The sequence below is a fragment of the Taeniopygia guttata genome, chromosome 3 (assembly GCF_048771995.1).
Source record: "Taeniopygia guttata chromosome 3, bTaeGut7.mat, whole genome shotgun sequence".
NCBI lineage: Eukaryota > Metazoa > Chordata > Aves > Passeriformes > Estrildidae > Taeniopygia > Taeniopygia guttata.
Window position 1 is genome coordinate 1480502 of NC_133027.1, and position 13802 is coordinate 1494303.

Below are 13802 nucleotides of genomic sequence, written 5' to 3' on the forward strand. Positions count from 1 at the left end.
TGCCGGTTCCTGTGCCGTGTCCTATGTCCTGGATCCCGGTCCCGGTACTGGTGCTGGGTCCCGGTTCCGGTTCTGGGTTCTGGGTCTCAGTTCCAGTGTCAGGTGCTGGTCCCGGTGCCGGTTCTAGTGCTGGGTGCTGGGTTTTGGGTCTCCGTTCTAGTCTCGGTGCCGGTTCCGGTTCTGGGTGCCAGCGTTGGGTGCTGGTCTCAGTGCCGGTTCTGGTCCCGGTTCCTCTGTTGGGTGCTGGTTCCAGTGCCAGCGTTGGGTTCTGGGTCCCGGTGCCGGTTCCGGTGCCGGTGCCTCCGTCAGGTGCTGGTTCTGGTTCTGGTCCCAGTGCCAGCGTTGGGTTCTGGGTCCTGGTGCCGGTTCCGGTGCCGGTGCCTCTGTCAGGTGCTGAGTTCTGGTTCTGGTCCCAGTGTCCCTGTTGGGTGCCAGGTCCTGGTGCCGGTGCCGCTGTCGGGTGTTGGGCTCCGGATCCTGGTGCTGGTTCTGGTGTTGGGTTTTGGGTCCCGGTGCCGGTTCCTGTGCGTGTCCTATGTCCTGGATCCCGGTACTGGTGCTGGGTCCCGGTGCCGGTTCTGGTGCTGGGTGCTGGGTTTTGGGTCTCGGCGCCGGTTCCTGTGCTGTGTCCTATGTCCTGGATCCCGGTGCCGGTTCCGGTTCCGGGTGCTGGGTTCTGGGTCTCAGTTCCAGTGTCAGGTGCCAGGTCCTGGTGCCGGTTCCGGTGCTGGGTGCTGGGTTTTGGGTCCCCGTGGCAGTCTCGGTTCTGGTGCCACTGTCAGGTTCTGGGTTCTGGATCCCGGTGCCGGTGCCTGTTCCAGTGCTGGATCCACCGGGATCTGGATCCCGGTGCTGGTTCCTGTGCCGGGTGCTGTGTTCTGGATCCCGGTACCGGTTCTGGGTCCCGGTGCCAATTCTGGTGCTGGGTGCTGGGTTTTGGGTCTCCGTTCTAGTCTCGGTGCTGGTTCCGGTTCTGGGTGCTGGGTTTTGGGTCTCGGTGCCGGTTCCTGTGCCGGGTGCTGTGTTCTGGATCCCGGTGCCGGTTCTGGGTCCCGGTGCCGATTCTGGTGCTGGGTGCTGCGTTTTGGGTCCCGGTGCCAGTTCTGTGCTGGGTGCTGTGTTCTGGATCTGGTGCTGGTGCCGGTTCCGGTGCTGTGTTTTGGGTCCCGGTACCGGTTCCTGTGCTGGGTGCCAGGTCCCGGTACTGGTGCCGGTCCCGGTGCCGGTTCCGGGTGCCGTGTTCTGGATGCCGGTGCTGGTGCCGATACCAGGTGCCGGTACCGGGTGCTGTGTTTTGGGTCCCGGTACCGGTTCCTGTACCGGGTGCCATGTTCTGAATCCCGGTGCCAGTCCCGATGCTGGTCCCGGTGCTGGGTACTGTGTTTTGGGTCCTGGTACCGGGTGCCGGTGCTGGGTGCTGTGTTTTGGGTCCCGGTACCGGCTCCTGTACCGGGTGCCATTTTCTGGATCCCAGTCCCGGTCCCGATGCCGGTGCCGGTCCTGGTGCCGGTTGCCGTGTTCTGAATTCCGGTGCCGGTGCCGGGTGCCATGTTCTGGGTCTCAGTTCCAGTCCCGGTACCGGGTCCCGGTGCTGAGTACTGAGTTTTGGGTCCCGGTACCGGTTCCTGTGCTGGGTGCCAGGTCCCGGTGCTGGGTGCTGTGTTTTGGGTCCCGGTACTGGGTGCCGGTGCTGAGTACTGAGTTTTGGGTCCCGGTACCAGGTGCCGGTGCTGCGTGCTGTGTTTTGGGTCCCGGTGCCGGGTCCCGGTGCCGGGTGCTGTGTTTTGGGTCCCAGTACCGGCTCCTGTGCCGTGTGCCGGGTCCCGGTACCGGGTGCCGGTGCCCGGTGCCGCTGCGGGTCCCGGGTCCCAGTGCTGCGTGCTGTGTTTTGGGTCCCGGTGCCGGCTCCTGTGCCGGGTGCCGAGTACCGGTACCGGGTGCCGGTGCTGAGTACTGTGTTTTGGGTCCCGGTGCTGGGTCCCGGTGCTGGGAACTTTGTTTTGGGTCCCGGTACCGGCTCCTGTGCCGGGTGCCGGGTCCCGGTACCGTGTCCTGGTGCTGAGTACTGTGTTCTGGGTCCCGGTACCGGCTCCTGTGCCGGGTCCCGGTACCGGGTCCCGGTGCTGGGTGCTGTGTTTTGGGTCCCGGTACCGGGTCCCGGTGCTGAGTACTGTTTTGGGTCCCGGTACCGGCTCCTGTGCCGGGTGCCGGTGCTGAGTACTGTGTTTCGGGTCCCAGTACCGGTTCCTTTGTCGGGTGCCGGGTCCCGGTACCGGGTGCCGGTGCCGGTACCGGTTGCTGTGCCAGTCCCGGTGCCGGGTGCTGTGCCGGTTCCGGTGCCGGGTGCCGGTGCTGAGTACTGTGTTTTGGGTCCCGGTACCGGGTCCCGCTGCTGGGTACTGAGTTTTGGGTCCCGGTACCGGCTCCTGTGCCGGGTGCCGGGTCCCAGTACCGGGTGCTGGGTCGCGGTACCGGGTGCCGGTGCTGAGTACTGTTTCGGGTCCCGGTACCGGCTGAGTTTTGGGTCCCGGTACCGGCTCCTGTGCCAGGTGCCGGGTGCCGGTACCGTGTCCCTGTGCTGGGTGCTGTGTTTTGGGTCCCGGTACCGGCTCCTGTGCCGGGTGCCGGTACCGGGTCCCGGTGCTGAGTACTGAGTTTTGGATCCCGGTACCGGCTCCTGTGCCGGGTGTCGGTACCGGGTCCCGGTACCGGCTCCTGTGCCAGGTGCCGGGTCCAGGTACCGGGTGCTGTGCCGGGTTCCGTGTGCCGGTACCGGGTGCCGGTGCCGGTTCCGGTGCCGGGCGCCGCCGCGGGTCCCTCTGCGCACCCGTGTCAGTCAGAGCAGGAAGCGCCACCGGCGCGGGGACAGCGGCGACAGCGGCGACACCGGGGCCACCCCGGGGCCACCGCGGGGCAGCGGCCGCCGAGCGCGACCCCTCGGTAAGATCCCCATCCCGGGAATCCCACCGGGAATCCCACCGGGAATTCCCATCCCACCGGGAATCCCACCGGGACCGGCCCCGCCCCGCTCACCTGGCGGAGGGCGGATCCCGCCAAAACTCATCCCGGACAATTCCCACCGGGAATCCCGGCGGGGGACGGGGGACGGGGACACCTCGGGGTTGTCACCGCGGTGCCACCACCCGGTGTGGCGCTGGGCTCGGCGACACCGGGCGAGCCCCGCCGGCCACCGGGGCGACTTCCTGGTGCGCGGAGGTGGCCCCGGGGACACCGCGGGGACTTTCCCGGTGTGGCCGTGGGGAGGAGGCGAGGCCGGGGTGGTGGCACCGGGGAACACGCGGGGACACGAGGGGACACGAGGGGACACGCGGGGACACGGGGTGGGGGGCAGGGTGGCGGCAGCGGTTTCGTTTCCTCCGTGTCCCCGCGGTTGCGTCACGGGGAGCGCGGGGTTGTGTCGCCGAGGCGGGGGGGAGGTGACACTGGTGACAAAAGTGGGGGGGTCGGGATGTCACCAGGGAGGGTTTGGGAAAGGTGGGAGAATTTGGGATGGGAAGGTGTGGATGGAGGGGGGGGGGTGGGGTGGGGATTGTCCCTCGTGTGGCTTTTGGGGTTTGAGGGGACATTGATGTCCCTCGGTGTCCCTGGGTGTCCCTGGGTGTCCCTCGGTGTCCTTGGGTGTCCCTGGATGTCCCTGGGTGTCCCTCGGTGTCCTTGGGTGTCCCTGGATGTCCCTGGGTGTCCCTCGGTGTCCTTGGGTGTCCCTGGATGTCCCTGGGTGTCCCTCGGTGTCCTTGGGTGTCCCTGGATGTCCCTGGGTGTCCCTGGGTGTCCCTCGGTGTCCTTGGGTGTCCCTGGATGTCCCTGGGTGTCCCTCGGTGTCCTTGGGTGTCCCTGGATGTCCCTGGGTGTCCCTCGGTGTCCTTGGGTGTCCCTGGATGTCCCTGGGTGTCCCTGGGTGTCCCTCGGTGTCTCTGGATGTCCCTGGATGTCCCTGGGTGTCCCTGGGTGTCCCTGGATGTCCCTGGATGTCCCTGGGTGTCCCTGGGTGTCCCTGGATGTCCCTGGGTGTCCCTGGGTGTCCCCGGGTGTCCCTGGATGTCCCTGGGTGTCCCTGGGTGTCCCTGGGTGTCCCTGGGTGTCCCTGGATGTCCCTGGGTGTCCCCGGGTGTCCCCGGGTGTCCCTGGGTGTCCCTGGATGTCCCTGGGTGTCCCTCGGTGTCCCTGGGTGTCCCTGGGTGTCCCTGGATGTCCCTGGATGTCCCTGGATGTCCCTCGGTGTCCCTGGCTGTCTCTGGATGTCCCTGGGTGTCCCTGGGTGTCCCTGGGTGTCCCTGGGTGTCCCTGGGTGTTCTTGGGTGTCCCTCGGTGTCCCTGGGTGTCCCTGGGTGTCCCTGGATGTCCCTGGATGTCCCTCGATGTCCCTGGGTGTCCCTCGGTGTCCCTGGGTGTCCCTGGATGTCCCTCGATGTCCCTGGGTGTCCCTCGGTGTTCTTGGGTGTCCCTCGGTGTCCCTGGGTGTCCCTCGGTGTCCCTGGGTGTCCCCGGGTGTCCCTGGATGTCCCTGGGTGTCCCTGGGTGTCCCTCGGTGTCCCTGGGTGTCCCTGGATGTCCCTGGGTGTCCCCTGGGTGTCCCCGGGTGTCCCTGGATGTCCCTGGATGTCCCTGGGTGTCCCTGGGTGTCCCTGGATGTCCCTGGGTGTCCCTGGCTGTCCCTGGGTGTCTCTGGCTGTCCCTCGATGTCCCTCGGTGTCCCTGGATGTCCCTCGGTGTCCCTGGGTGTCCCTGGGTGTCCCTGGATGTCCCTGGGTGTCTCTCGGTGTCCCTTGATGTCCCTGGCTGTCCCTGGATGTCCGTGAGTGTCCCTGGATGTCCCTCGGTGTCCCTCGATGTCCCTGAGTGTCCCTGGGTGTCCCTGGATGTCCCTGAGTGTCCCTGGGTGTCCCTGGGTGTCCCTGGATGTCCCTGGGTGTCCCTGGGTGTCCCTGGGTGTCCCTGGGTGTCCCTGGATGTCCCTGGGTGTCCCTCGGTGTCCCTGGGTGTCCCTGGATGTCCCTCGATGTCCCTGGGTGTCCCTCGGTGTTCTTGGGTGTCCCTCGGTGTCCCTGGGTGTCCCTCGGTGTCCCTGGGTGTCCCCGGGTGTCCCTGGATGTCCCTGGGTGTCCCTGGGTGTCCCTCGGTGTCCCTGGGTGTCCCTGGATGTCCCTGGGTGTCCCCTGGGTGTCCCCGGGTGTCCCTGGATGTCCCTGGATGTCCCTGGGTGTCCCTGGGTGTCCCTGGATGTCCCTGGGTGTCCCTGGCTGTCCCTGGGTGTCTCTGGCTGTCCCTCGATGTCCCTCGGTGTCCCTGGATGTCCCTGGATGTCCCTGGGTGTCCCTGGGTGTCCCTGGGTGTCCCTGGATGTCCCTGGGTGTCTCTCGGTGTCCCTTGATGTCCCTGGCTGTCCCTGGATGTCCGTGAGTGTCCCTGGATGTCCCTCGGTGTCCCTCGATGTCCCTGAGTGTCCCTGGGTGTCCCTGGATGTCCCTGAGTGTCCCTGGGTGTCCCTGGGTGTCCCTGGATGTCCCTGGGTGTCCCTGGGTGTCCCTGGGTGTCCCTGGGTGTCCCTGGATGTCCCTGGGTGTCCCTGAGTGTCCCTGGATGTCCCTGGGTGTCCCTTGGTGTCCCTGGATTTGGGGTCATTCCCACCTGGAATTCCCTGGGAATGAGGGAAAAGTGGGAAAAAAAAGAAAAATCAACCCATAAATGGAATATTTTTGTCCCACAATCCCTAAAAATCATCCTTGGGAGGGATCTGTGGTCATTCCCACCTGGAATGGGGCTGGAAATGAGGGAAAAGTGGGAAAAAAAGGAAAAATCAACCCATAAATGGAATCTTTTTGTCCCCCATTCCCTAAAAATCATCCCCAGGTGGGATTTGGGGTCATTCCCACCTGGAATGGGGCTGGGAATGAGGGAAAAGTGGGGGAGAAAAGGAAAAAAGAGCCCATAAATTGAATATTTTTGTCCCCCATTCCCTAAAAATCATCCCCGGGCGGGATTTGGGGTCGTTCCCACCTGGAATTCCCTGGGAATTCCCGAAGCCGTGCTGGGTTTTTTGGGACGCGGTGGGGGAGGTGTCCCCACGGGGAGGGGACACGCCCGAGTGTCACCCGCGGGTTGTGCAAAGGATTCGGCTTCCGGGGGTGGAGAGAACAAAAAACCCCAAAGAGCCCCAGAAACACCCGAGAACCCTCAAGAACCCAAAAAAAAACCCAAAACAAAACAAAACAAAACCCCCCAAAAATGCCCAAAAACTCCCCAAAAAACAAAACAAAACAAAACCCAAAAAAAAACCCCAAAAACCCCCAAAAGAACCCATCCAAAACCCCAAAGAACACAAAAAAACCTCCAAAAAAAACCCCCAAAAAATTCCCCAAAGAACCCCAAAAAATCCCAAAGAACACCCAAAAAACCAGAAAGAACCACAAAAAACCACAAAGAACCACAAAAAAACCCTGAAGAACCTCCAAAAAACCCACAAAAAAACAAAAAAACCCCAAAACCCCCAAATAACTAAAAACAGACAAAGAAACAAAACCCAAAACTGCAAAAACCCCCAAAAAAACCCCCAAAAAACTGCCCAAAATCCCCACTGGGTTTTTCCCTTACTGGGAATTCAGGACTTTTCCATCCCTGAATTCCATAAAAATCCCTCGGGATGGATCCTGAGTGTCCTCGATCCCAGAATCCCGGAATGGTTTGGGATGGGATCCATGGAGCTCCAATCCCATCCCATTCCAATCCCGATCCCAGGGTGATCCCACCTTTCCTTGGCTATTCCCAGGGATTCTCTGGGAATTCCAGCCCAGCCGGAATTCCTTCCCAAGATCCCAAAATCCCAAGCTCCTCTTTCCCACTGGGAATTCCATTCCTTCCCTGATCCAGGGGAACATTCCCGGCTCTCCCAGCCTGGCATTGGATCCATCCCCATCCCGATTCCTCCTGGAGAAGGAATTTCGGGATCCAGGGGCTTCACTGGGAATTCAGGAATTTTCCATCCCCGAATTCCATAAAAACTCCTCAGGATGGATCCTGAACGTCCTCGATCCCAGAATCCCGGAATGGTTTGGGATGGAATCCATGGAGCTCCAATCCCATCCCAGAGACGCTTCCCACCATCCCGGGGTGATCCAAACCCACCCTTGGACATTCCCAGGGATTCTCTGGGAATTCCAGCCCAGCCGGGAATTCCTGCCCCAGATCCCAAAATCCCAAGCTCCCCTTTCCCACTGGGAATTCCATTCCCTGGCTCCTGCCCCTCCAGCCCTTCCCCAAATTCCAGCTCTCCTGGAGCCCCTTTGGGATTGGGAAGCGGCTCCAAGGATTCCCTGGATATTCCCTGATCCAGGGGAACATTCCCGGCTCTCCCATTCCGGTTCCTGGCGGCTCCTGGAGGTTTAATCATCAACCGGAGCTCCTCCGGGCTGGGATCCAGGAGCCGCCGGATGCGGAATTCCACATTCCAGAGGCTCCGGGCACCGGATGCGGAATTCCAGGCGCGGAATTCCACATTCCAGAGCTGAGGGCCGCGAAATCCAACCCAGGGCAATCCCTTGAATCCCAAATCCTCCGGATTAGCAGGATTTGGGATCCCTTTGGATCCCAAAATTTGGGATCTTTTTGGGCCTCATCCCAGGGTTTTTCTGGGACCAAAAATCCTCGGGAATATCCCCTTTGGATCCCTTTAGCAGGATTTGGGATTCCTTTGGATCCCAAAATTTGGGATCCCTTTGGGTGGTGCCAGAGCCTCATCCCAGGGTTTTTCTGGGACCAAAAATCCTCGGGAATAGCAGGATTTGGGATCCCTTTAGATCCCTTAGCAGGATTTGGGATCCCTTTGGATCCCTTAGGAGGATTTGGGATTCCTTTGGATCCCAAAATGTGGGATATTTTTGGGCCTCATCCCAGGATTTTTCTGGGACCAAAATCCTCAGGAATATCCCCTTTGAATCCCTTTAGCAGGATTTGGGATCCCTTTGGATCCCAAAATTTGGGATATTTTTGCATCCCAGGGTTTTTCTGGGACCAAAAATCCTCGGGAATATCCCCTTTGGATCCCTTTAGTAGGATTTGGGATCCCTTTGGATCCCAAAATTTGGGATCCCTTTGGATGGTCCCAGAGGCTCATCCCAGGGTTTTTCTGGGACCAAAAACCTTGGGAATAGTGGGATTTGGGATCCCTTTGGATCCCAAAATTTGGGATATTTTTGGGCCTTATCCCAGGGTTTTTCTGGGAACAAAAATCCTCGGGATTAGAAGGATTTGGGATCCTCTTGGATCCCAAAATTTAGGATCCTTTTGGGCCTCACCCCAGGGTTTTTCTGGGACCAAAAATCCTCGGAATTATCAGAATTTGAGATTCCTTTGGATCCCAAAATTTGGGATATTTTTGGGCCTCACCCCAGGGATTTTCAGGGGTCAAAAATCCTCGGGAATATCCCCTTTGGATCCCTTTAGAAAGATTTGGGATCCCTTTGGATCCCAAAATTTGGGATCCCTTTGGATGGTCCCAGAGCCTCATCCCAGGGTTTTTCTGGGACCAAAAACCTTGGGATTATCAGAATTTGGGATCCCCTTGGATCCTAAAATTTGGGATATTTTTGCATCCCAGGGTTTTTCTGGGACCAAAAATCCTCGGGATTATCAGAATTTGGGATCCTCTTGGAACTCAAAATTTGGGATATTTTTGCATCCCAGGATTTTTCTGAGACCAAAAATCCTCGGGATTATCAGAATTTGAGATTCCTTTGGATCCCAAAATTTGGGATATTTTTGGGCCTCATCCCAGGTTTTTTTTTGGGAAGGGGGATCGCAGCTGTGCCACCTTTGGCTCCGGAGAAATTTTTGTCGGGTTTGGGATTTTTGGGGGTTTTTGTCCCCACAGAAAATGGGGCAGAGTTGAGGTGGGGGTGGGGACACCCTGGAGGTGACAGGGACATGGAGATGTCACCATGGAGGTGACAGGGACATGGAGATGTCACTGTGGAGGTGACAAGGACACAGAGATGTCCCTCAGGAGGTGACAGTGACATGGAGATGTCACCATGGAGGTGACAAGGACATGGAGATGTCACTGTGGAGGTTACAGGGACATGGGGATGTCCCTCAGGAGGTGCTGGGGACATGGGGATGTCCCTCAGGAGGTGACAGGGATATGGAGATGTCACCATGGAGGTGACAAGGACACGGGGATGTCCCTCAGGAGGTGCTGGGGACACGGGGATGTCCCTCAGGAGGTGACAAGGACATGGAGATGTCACCATGGAAGTGACAGGGACATGGAGGTGTCACCATGGAGGTGACAGGGATGTGGAATTGTCCCTGGTGAGGTGACAGGGACATGAGATGTCACCATGATGGTGACAGGGACACGGAGATGTCACCGTGAAGGTGTTGGGGACATGGAGGTGCCACCCTGGAGGTGACAAGGACACGTGGATGTCCCTCAGGAGGTGACAAGGACATGGAGATGTCACCATGGAGGTGACAGGGACACGGAGGTGTCCCTCAGGAGGTGACAGGGACACGGGGATGTCCCTCAGGAGGTGACAAGGACATGGAGATGTCCCTCAGGAGGTGACAAGGACACGGGGATGTCCCTCAGGAGGTGCTGGGGGCACAGAGATGTCCCTCAGGAGGTGACAAGGACACGGGCATCGCTCTGGGCCTGGTGGGGACATCCTTTGTCACATTCCGTTTTTCCCTTTTCTTTCTTTGTCCTCCTTTCCCCCATTTCCCCCTTTTCTCTCACTTATTCCTCCTTTCCCCGTTTCCTCCTTTTTCCCTTTCCCCTTTTCCCCTTTCCTTTTTTTCCCCCCCTTTTTCCACCTTTCCCACCTTTTCCTCCTTTTCCCCCTTCCCCCCTTTCCCCCCTTTTCCCCCTTTTCCTCCTTTCCTTTTTTTCCTCCTTCCCCCCCTTTCCCCCTTTCCCCCCTTTTCCTCCTTTTCCCTTTTCCCCCTCTCCTTTTTTCCCCCCTTTTCCCCCTTTTCCCCCTTTTCCCCCTTCCCCCCTTTTCCCCCTTTTCCCCCTTTTCCCCCTTTCTCCCCTTTCCCCCTTTCCTTTTCCCCCCCTTTTCCCCCTTTCCCTTTCCCCTTTTCCCCCTTTTTCCCCTTTCCCCCTTTTCCCCATTCCCCTTTTCTCCTTTTCCCCCTTTTCCCCCTTTCCCCCCTTTTCCTCCTTTTTCCCCATTTCCCCTTTCCCCTTTTCTTTTCCATTTTCCCTTTTCCCCCTTTCCCTTTTCCCCTTTCCTTTTTCCCCCCTTTTCCCCCTTTTCCCCGTTTTCCCCCTTTTCCCCTTTCCCTCCTTTTCCCCCTTTCCCTTTCCCCTTTTTCCCTTTTTTCCCCTTTCCCCTTTCCCTTTTTCCCCTTTCCTTTTTTCCCCCTTTTTCCTCCTTTTCCCCTTTTCCATTTCCCCTTTCCCTTTCCCTTTCCCTTTCCCTTTCCCTTTCCCTTTCCCTTTCCCTTTTCCCTTTTCCCTTTTCCCTTTTCCCTTTTCCCCCTTCCCTTTTTCCCATTTCCTTTTTTCCCCCCTTTTCTGCCCTTTTCCCCCTTTCCCTTTTTCTCTATTTCCTTCCCCCCCCTTTTCCGCCCTTTCCCCCATTTCCCCCTTTCCCCTTTCCCCCCTTTCCCCCCTTTTCCCTTTCCCTTTCCCTTTCCCCTTTCCCCGCCCTGACCCGTTATTCCGCAGGGAAGGGATGTTCGGCTCCTGAGGTTTCTCCGTCTCTGCTGAGGATGAGCGCCGTTCCCGAGCCCCCCGCGCGCCCCCGGAGCTGCTCCTCCCGCAGCCTCCCCGGCACCCCGGAGCCCGCGGGGACCACGGACACGGATCCTCGGGATCATCGGGATCCTCGGGATCCTCGGGATCATCGGGATCACGATCGGGAGCAGGATCGGGAGCAGGAGGAGACGCGGATCCTCAAGGTTTGCTTCTACAGCAACAGCTTCAACCTGGGCAAGAACTTCAAGCTGGTCAAGTGCTCCGTGGCCACGGAGATCCGGGTAGGTGGGAAAGGGCGGGATCGGGGCTGGGGTTGGGAATTCCGGGCTTGGGACTGGGAATTCCGGGCTTGGGATTGGGAAATCAGGATCCAGGGAATCCTTGGAGCCGCTTCCCGATCCCCAAGGGGCTCCAGGAGAGCTGGAATTTGGGGAAGGGCTGGAGGGGCAGGAGCCAGGGAATGGAATTCCCAGTGGGAAAGGGGAGCTTGGGATTTTGGGGTCTGGGGAAGGAATTCCTGGCTGGGCTGGAATTCCCAGAGAATCCCTGGATCCCTGGCAGTGTCCAAGGGAGGGTTTGGATCATCCCAGGATCGTGGGAAGTGTCCCTGGGATGGGATTGGAGATCCACGGATCCCATCCCAAACCATTCCGGAATTCTGGGATTGAGGACACTCAGGATCCATCCCGAGGGATTTTTATGGAATTCGGGGATGGAAAAGGGAAGATTTCCAGAGAATCCCAGGAAATGTTGTCTCACCGTTGGACGATGGGGTGGGACCAATCAGATCCCGTTTCCCACCCTGAGTGTTCCACGTTCCCATTTTCCCAGAGAATCCAAAGAAACACTGTCTCACCTTTGGACGGTGGGATGGGATCAGATCCCATTTCCCCCCCCGAGCGCTCCGCGTTCCCATTTTCGCAGAGAATCCCAGGAAACGCTGTCTCACCATTGCATGGTGGGACCAATCAGATCCCACTTCCCACTGCGAGCATTCCCATTTTCCCAAAGAATCCCAGGAAATGCTGTCTCACCGTTGAACAATGGGGTGGGACGGGATCAGATCCTGTTTCCCATCCTGAGTGCTCCGCATTCCCGTTTTCCCAAAGAATCCATAGAAACGCTGTCTCACCGTTGGACGGTGGGATGGGATCAGATCCCGTTTCCCACCCTGAGTGTTCCGCGTTCCCGTTTTCCGAAAGAATCCCAGGAAATGCTGTCTCACCATTGGATGGTGGGACAGGATGGGATCAGATCCCATTTCCCATCCCGACCTCTCAGCGTTCCCATTTTCCCAGAGAATCCCAGGAAACTCTGTCTCACCGTTGGACAATGGGGTGGGACGGGATCAGATCCTGTTTCCCCTCCTGAGTGCTCCGCATTCCCATTTTTCCAGAGAATTCCAGGAAACGCTGTCTCACCGTTAGACACTGGGATGGGATGGGATCAGATCCCGTTTCCCATCCCGAGTGTTCCACGTTCCCGTTTTCCCAGAGAATCCCAGGAAACGCTGTCTCACCGTTGGATGGTGGGACAGGACCAATCAGATCCCGTTTCCCACCCCGATCTCTCCACATTCCCATTTTCCCAAAGAATCCCAGAAAACGCTGTCTCACCGTTAGACATTGGGACGGGACGGGATCAGATCCCGTTTCCCACCCCGAGTGTTCCTCATTCCCATTTTCCCAGAGAATCCGCGGAAACGCTGTCTCCCCATTGGACGCCGGGGTGGGACAGGATCAGATCCCATTTCCCATCCCATCCTGAGTGTTCCATGTTCCCATTTTCCCAAAGAATCCCAGGAAACACCGTCTCACTGTCAGACATTGGGAGAGGATTTGATCAGATCCCGTTTCCCACCCCGAGCGCTCAGTGTTCCCATTTTCCCAAAGAATCCCAGGAAACACTGTCTCACCGTTAGACATTGGGACAGGATTTGATCAGATCCCGTTTCCCACCCCGACCTCTCCGCATTCCCGTTTTCCCAAAGAATCCGTGGAAACTCTGTCTCACCGTTAGACACTGGGACAGGATTTGATCAGATCCCGTTTCCCACCCCGATCTCTCCACATTCCCGTTTTCCCAAAGAATCCCCAGAAACGCTGTCTCACTGTTGGACACCGGGGTGGGATGGGATCAGATCCCGTTTCCCGTTCCGACCTCCCGCCGTTCCCGTCCCCAGGAGGTGATCGGCTCCATCCTGCAGAGCGGGCGGATGGGGCCCGAGGTGCGGCTGCCCGCGTGCTACGGGCTGCGGCTGAAGCACGTCAAGTCGGACGAGGAGCACTGGCTGCACCCCGCCCTGACCGTCGGAGAGGTCCAGGACAAGTACGAGTGCCTCCACCTGGAAGCCGAGTGGAGGTGGGGCACCGCCGCGGTGACGGTGACGGTGGCGGTGACGGTGGCGTTGGCAGTGGTGGTGGTGATGGCAGTGATGGCGACGGCGGCGGTGGTATTGGCGTTGGCGTTGGCGTTGGCGTTGGCGTTGGTGGTGGTGGTGCTGGTGGTGGTGGTGGCAGCGGTGGTAGTGGCGGTGACATTGGTGGCGACGTTGGCGTTGACGGTGGCGTTGGCGTTGGCGATGGCAGCGTTGGCGTTGGTGTTGTTGGTGATGGCGGTGGTGGCCGTGACGGTGGCAGCGGTGGCAGTGGCAGTGGCGTTGACGGTTACGGTGGTGGTGGTGGTGGCAGTGGTGTTGGCGGCGGTGGCGATGGTGGTGGCGGTGACGATGGTGGAGATGGTGGCGGTGGTGGTGGCATTGGCGTTGGCGTTGGAATTGGCATTGACATTGGCGGTGGCATTGGCGGTGGCGGTGATGATGGCGGTGGCGGTGGCATTGGCATTGGCGTTGGCGTTGGCGTTGGCGTTGGCAGTGGCAGTGGGGTGGCGGTGGCGTTGGCGTTGGCGGTGACAATGGTGGAGATGGTGGCAATGGTGGTGGTGACAGTGGCAGTGGTGGTGGTGGCGGTGGTGGTGGTGGTGGTGATGATGGTGATGGTGGTGGTGGCGTTGGTGGTGGTGGTGGCGGTGGCAGCGGTGGCAGTGGCAGTGGCGGTGGCGGTGGTGGTGGTGGTGACAGTGG

The 13802-nt window shown here is 59.3% G+C and overlaps 1 protein-coding gene across 8 annotated transcripts in view; it reads left to right on the forward strand.

Moving 5' to 3' along the window:
- The window catches only part of PTK2B (protein tyrosine kinase 2 beta), a 96336-nt gene that overhangs the window by 13166 nt on the left and 69368 nt on the right, over positions 1 to 13802 (forward strand). For 7 of the 8 annotated variants that reach the window (XM_072926231.1, XM_072926228.1, XM_072926227.1 and 4 more), the window contains 2 exons: positions 10691 to 11001; positions 12903 to 13081. In XM_072926231.1, the coding sequence (XP_072782332.1) occupies positions 10735 to 11001; positions 12903 to 13081 (446 nt within the window). In that variant the 5' untranslated portion in view covers positions 10691 to 10734. Of the gene's footprint in view, positions 1 to 2842; positions 2941 to 10690; positions 11002 to 12902; positions 13082 to 13802 lie in introns of those variants that run through there. The other variant, XM_072926233.1, reaches the window with a different exon arrangement.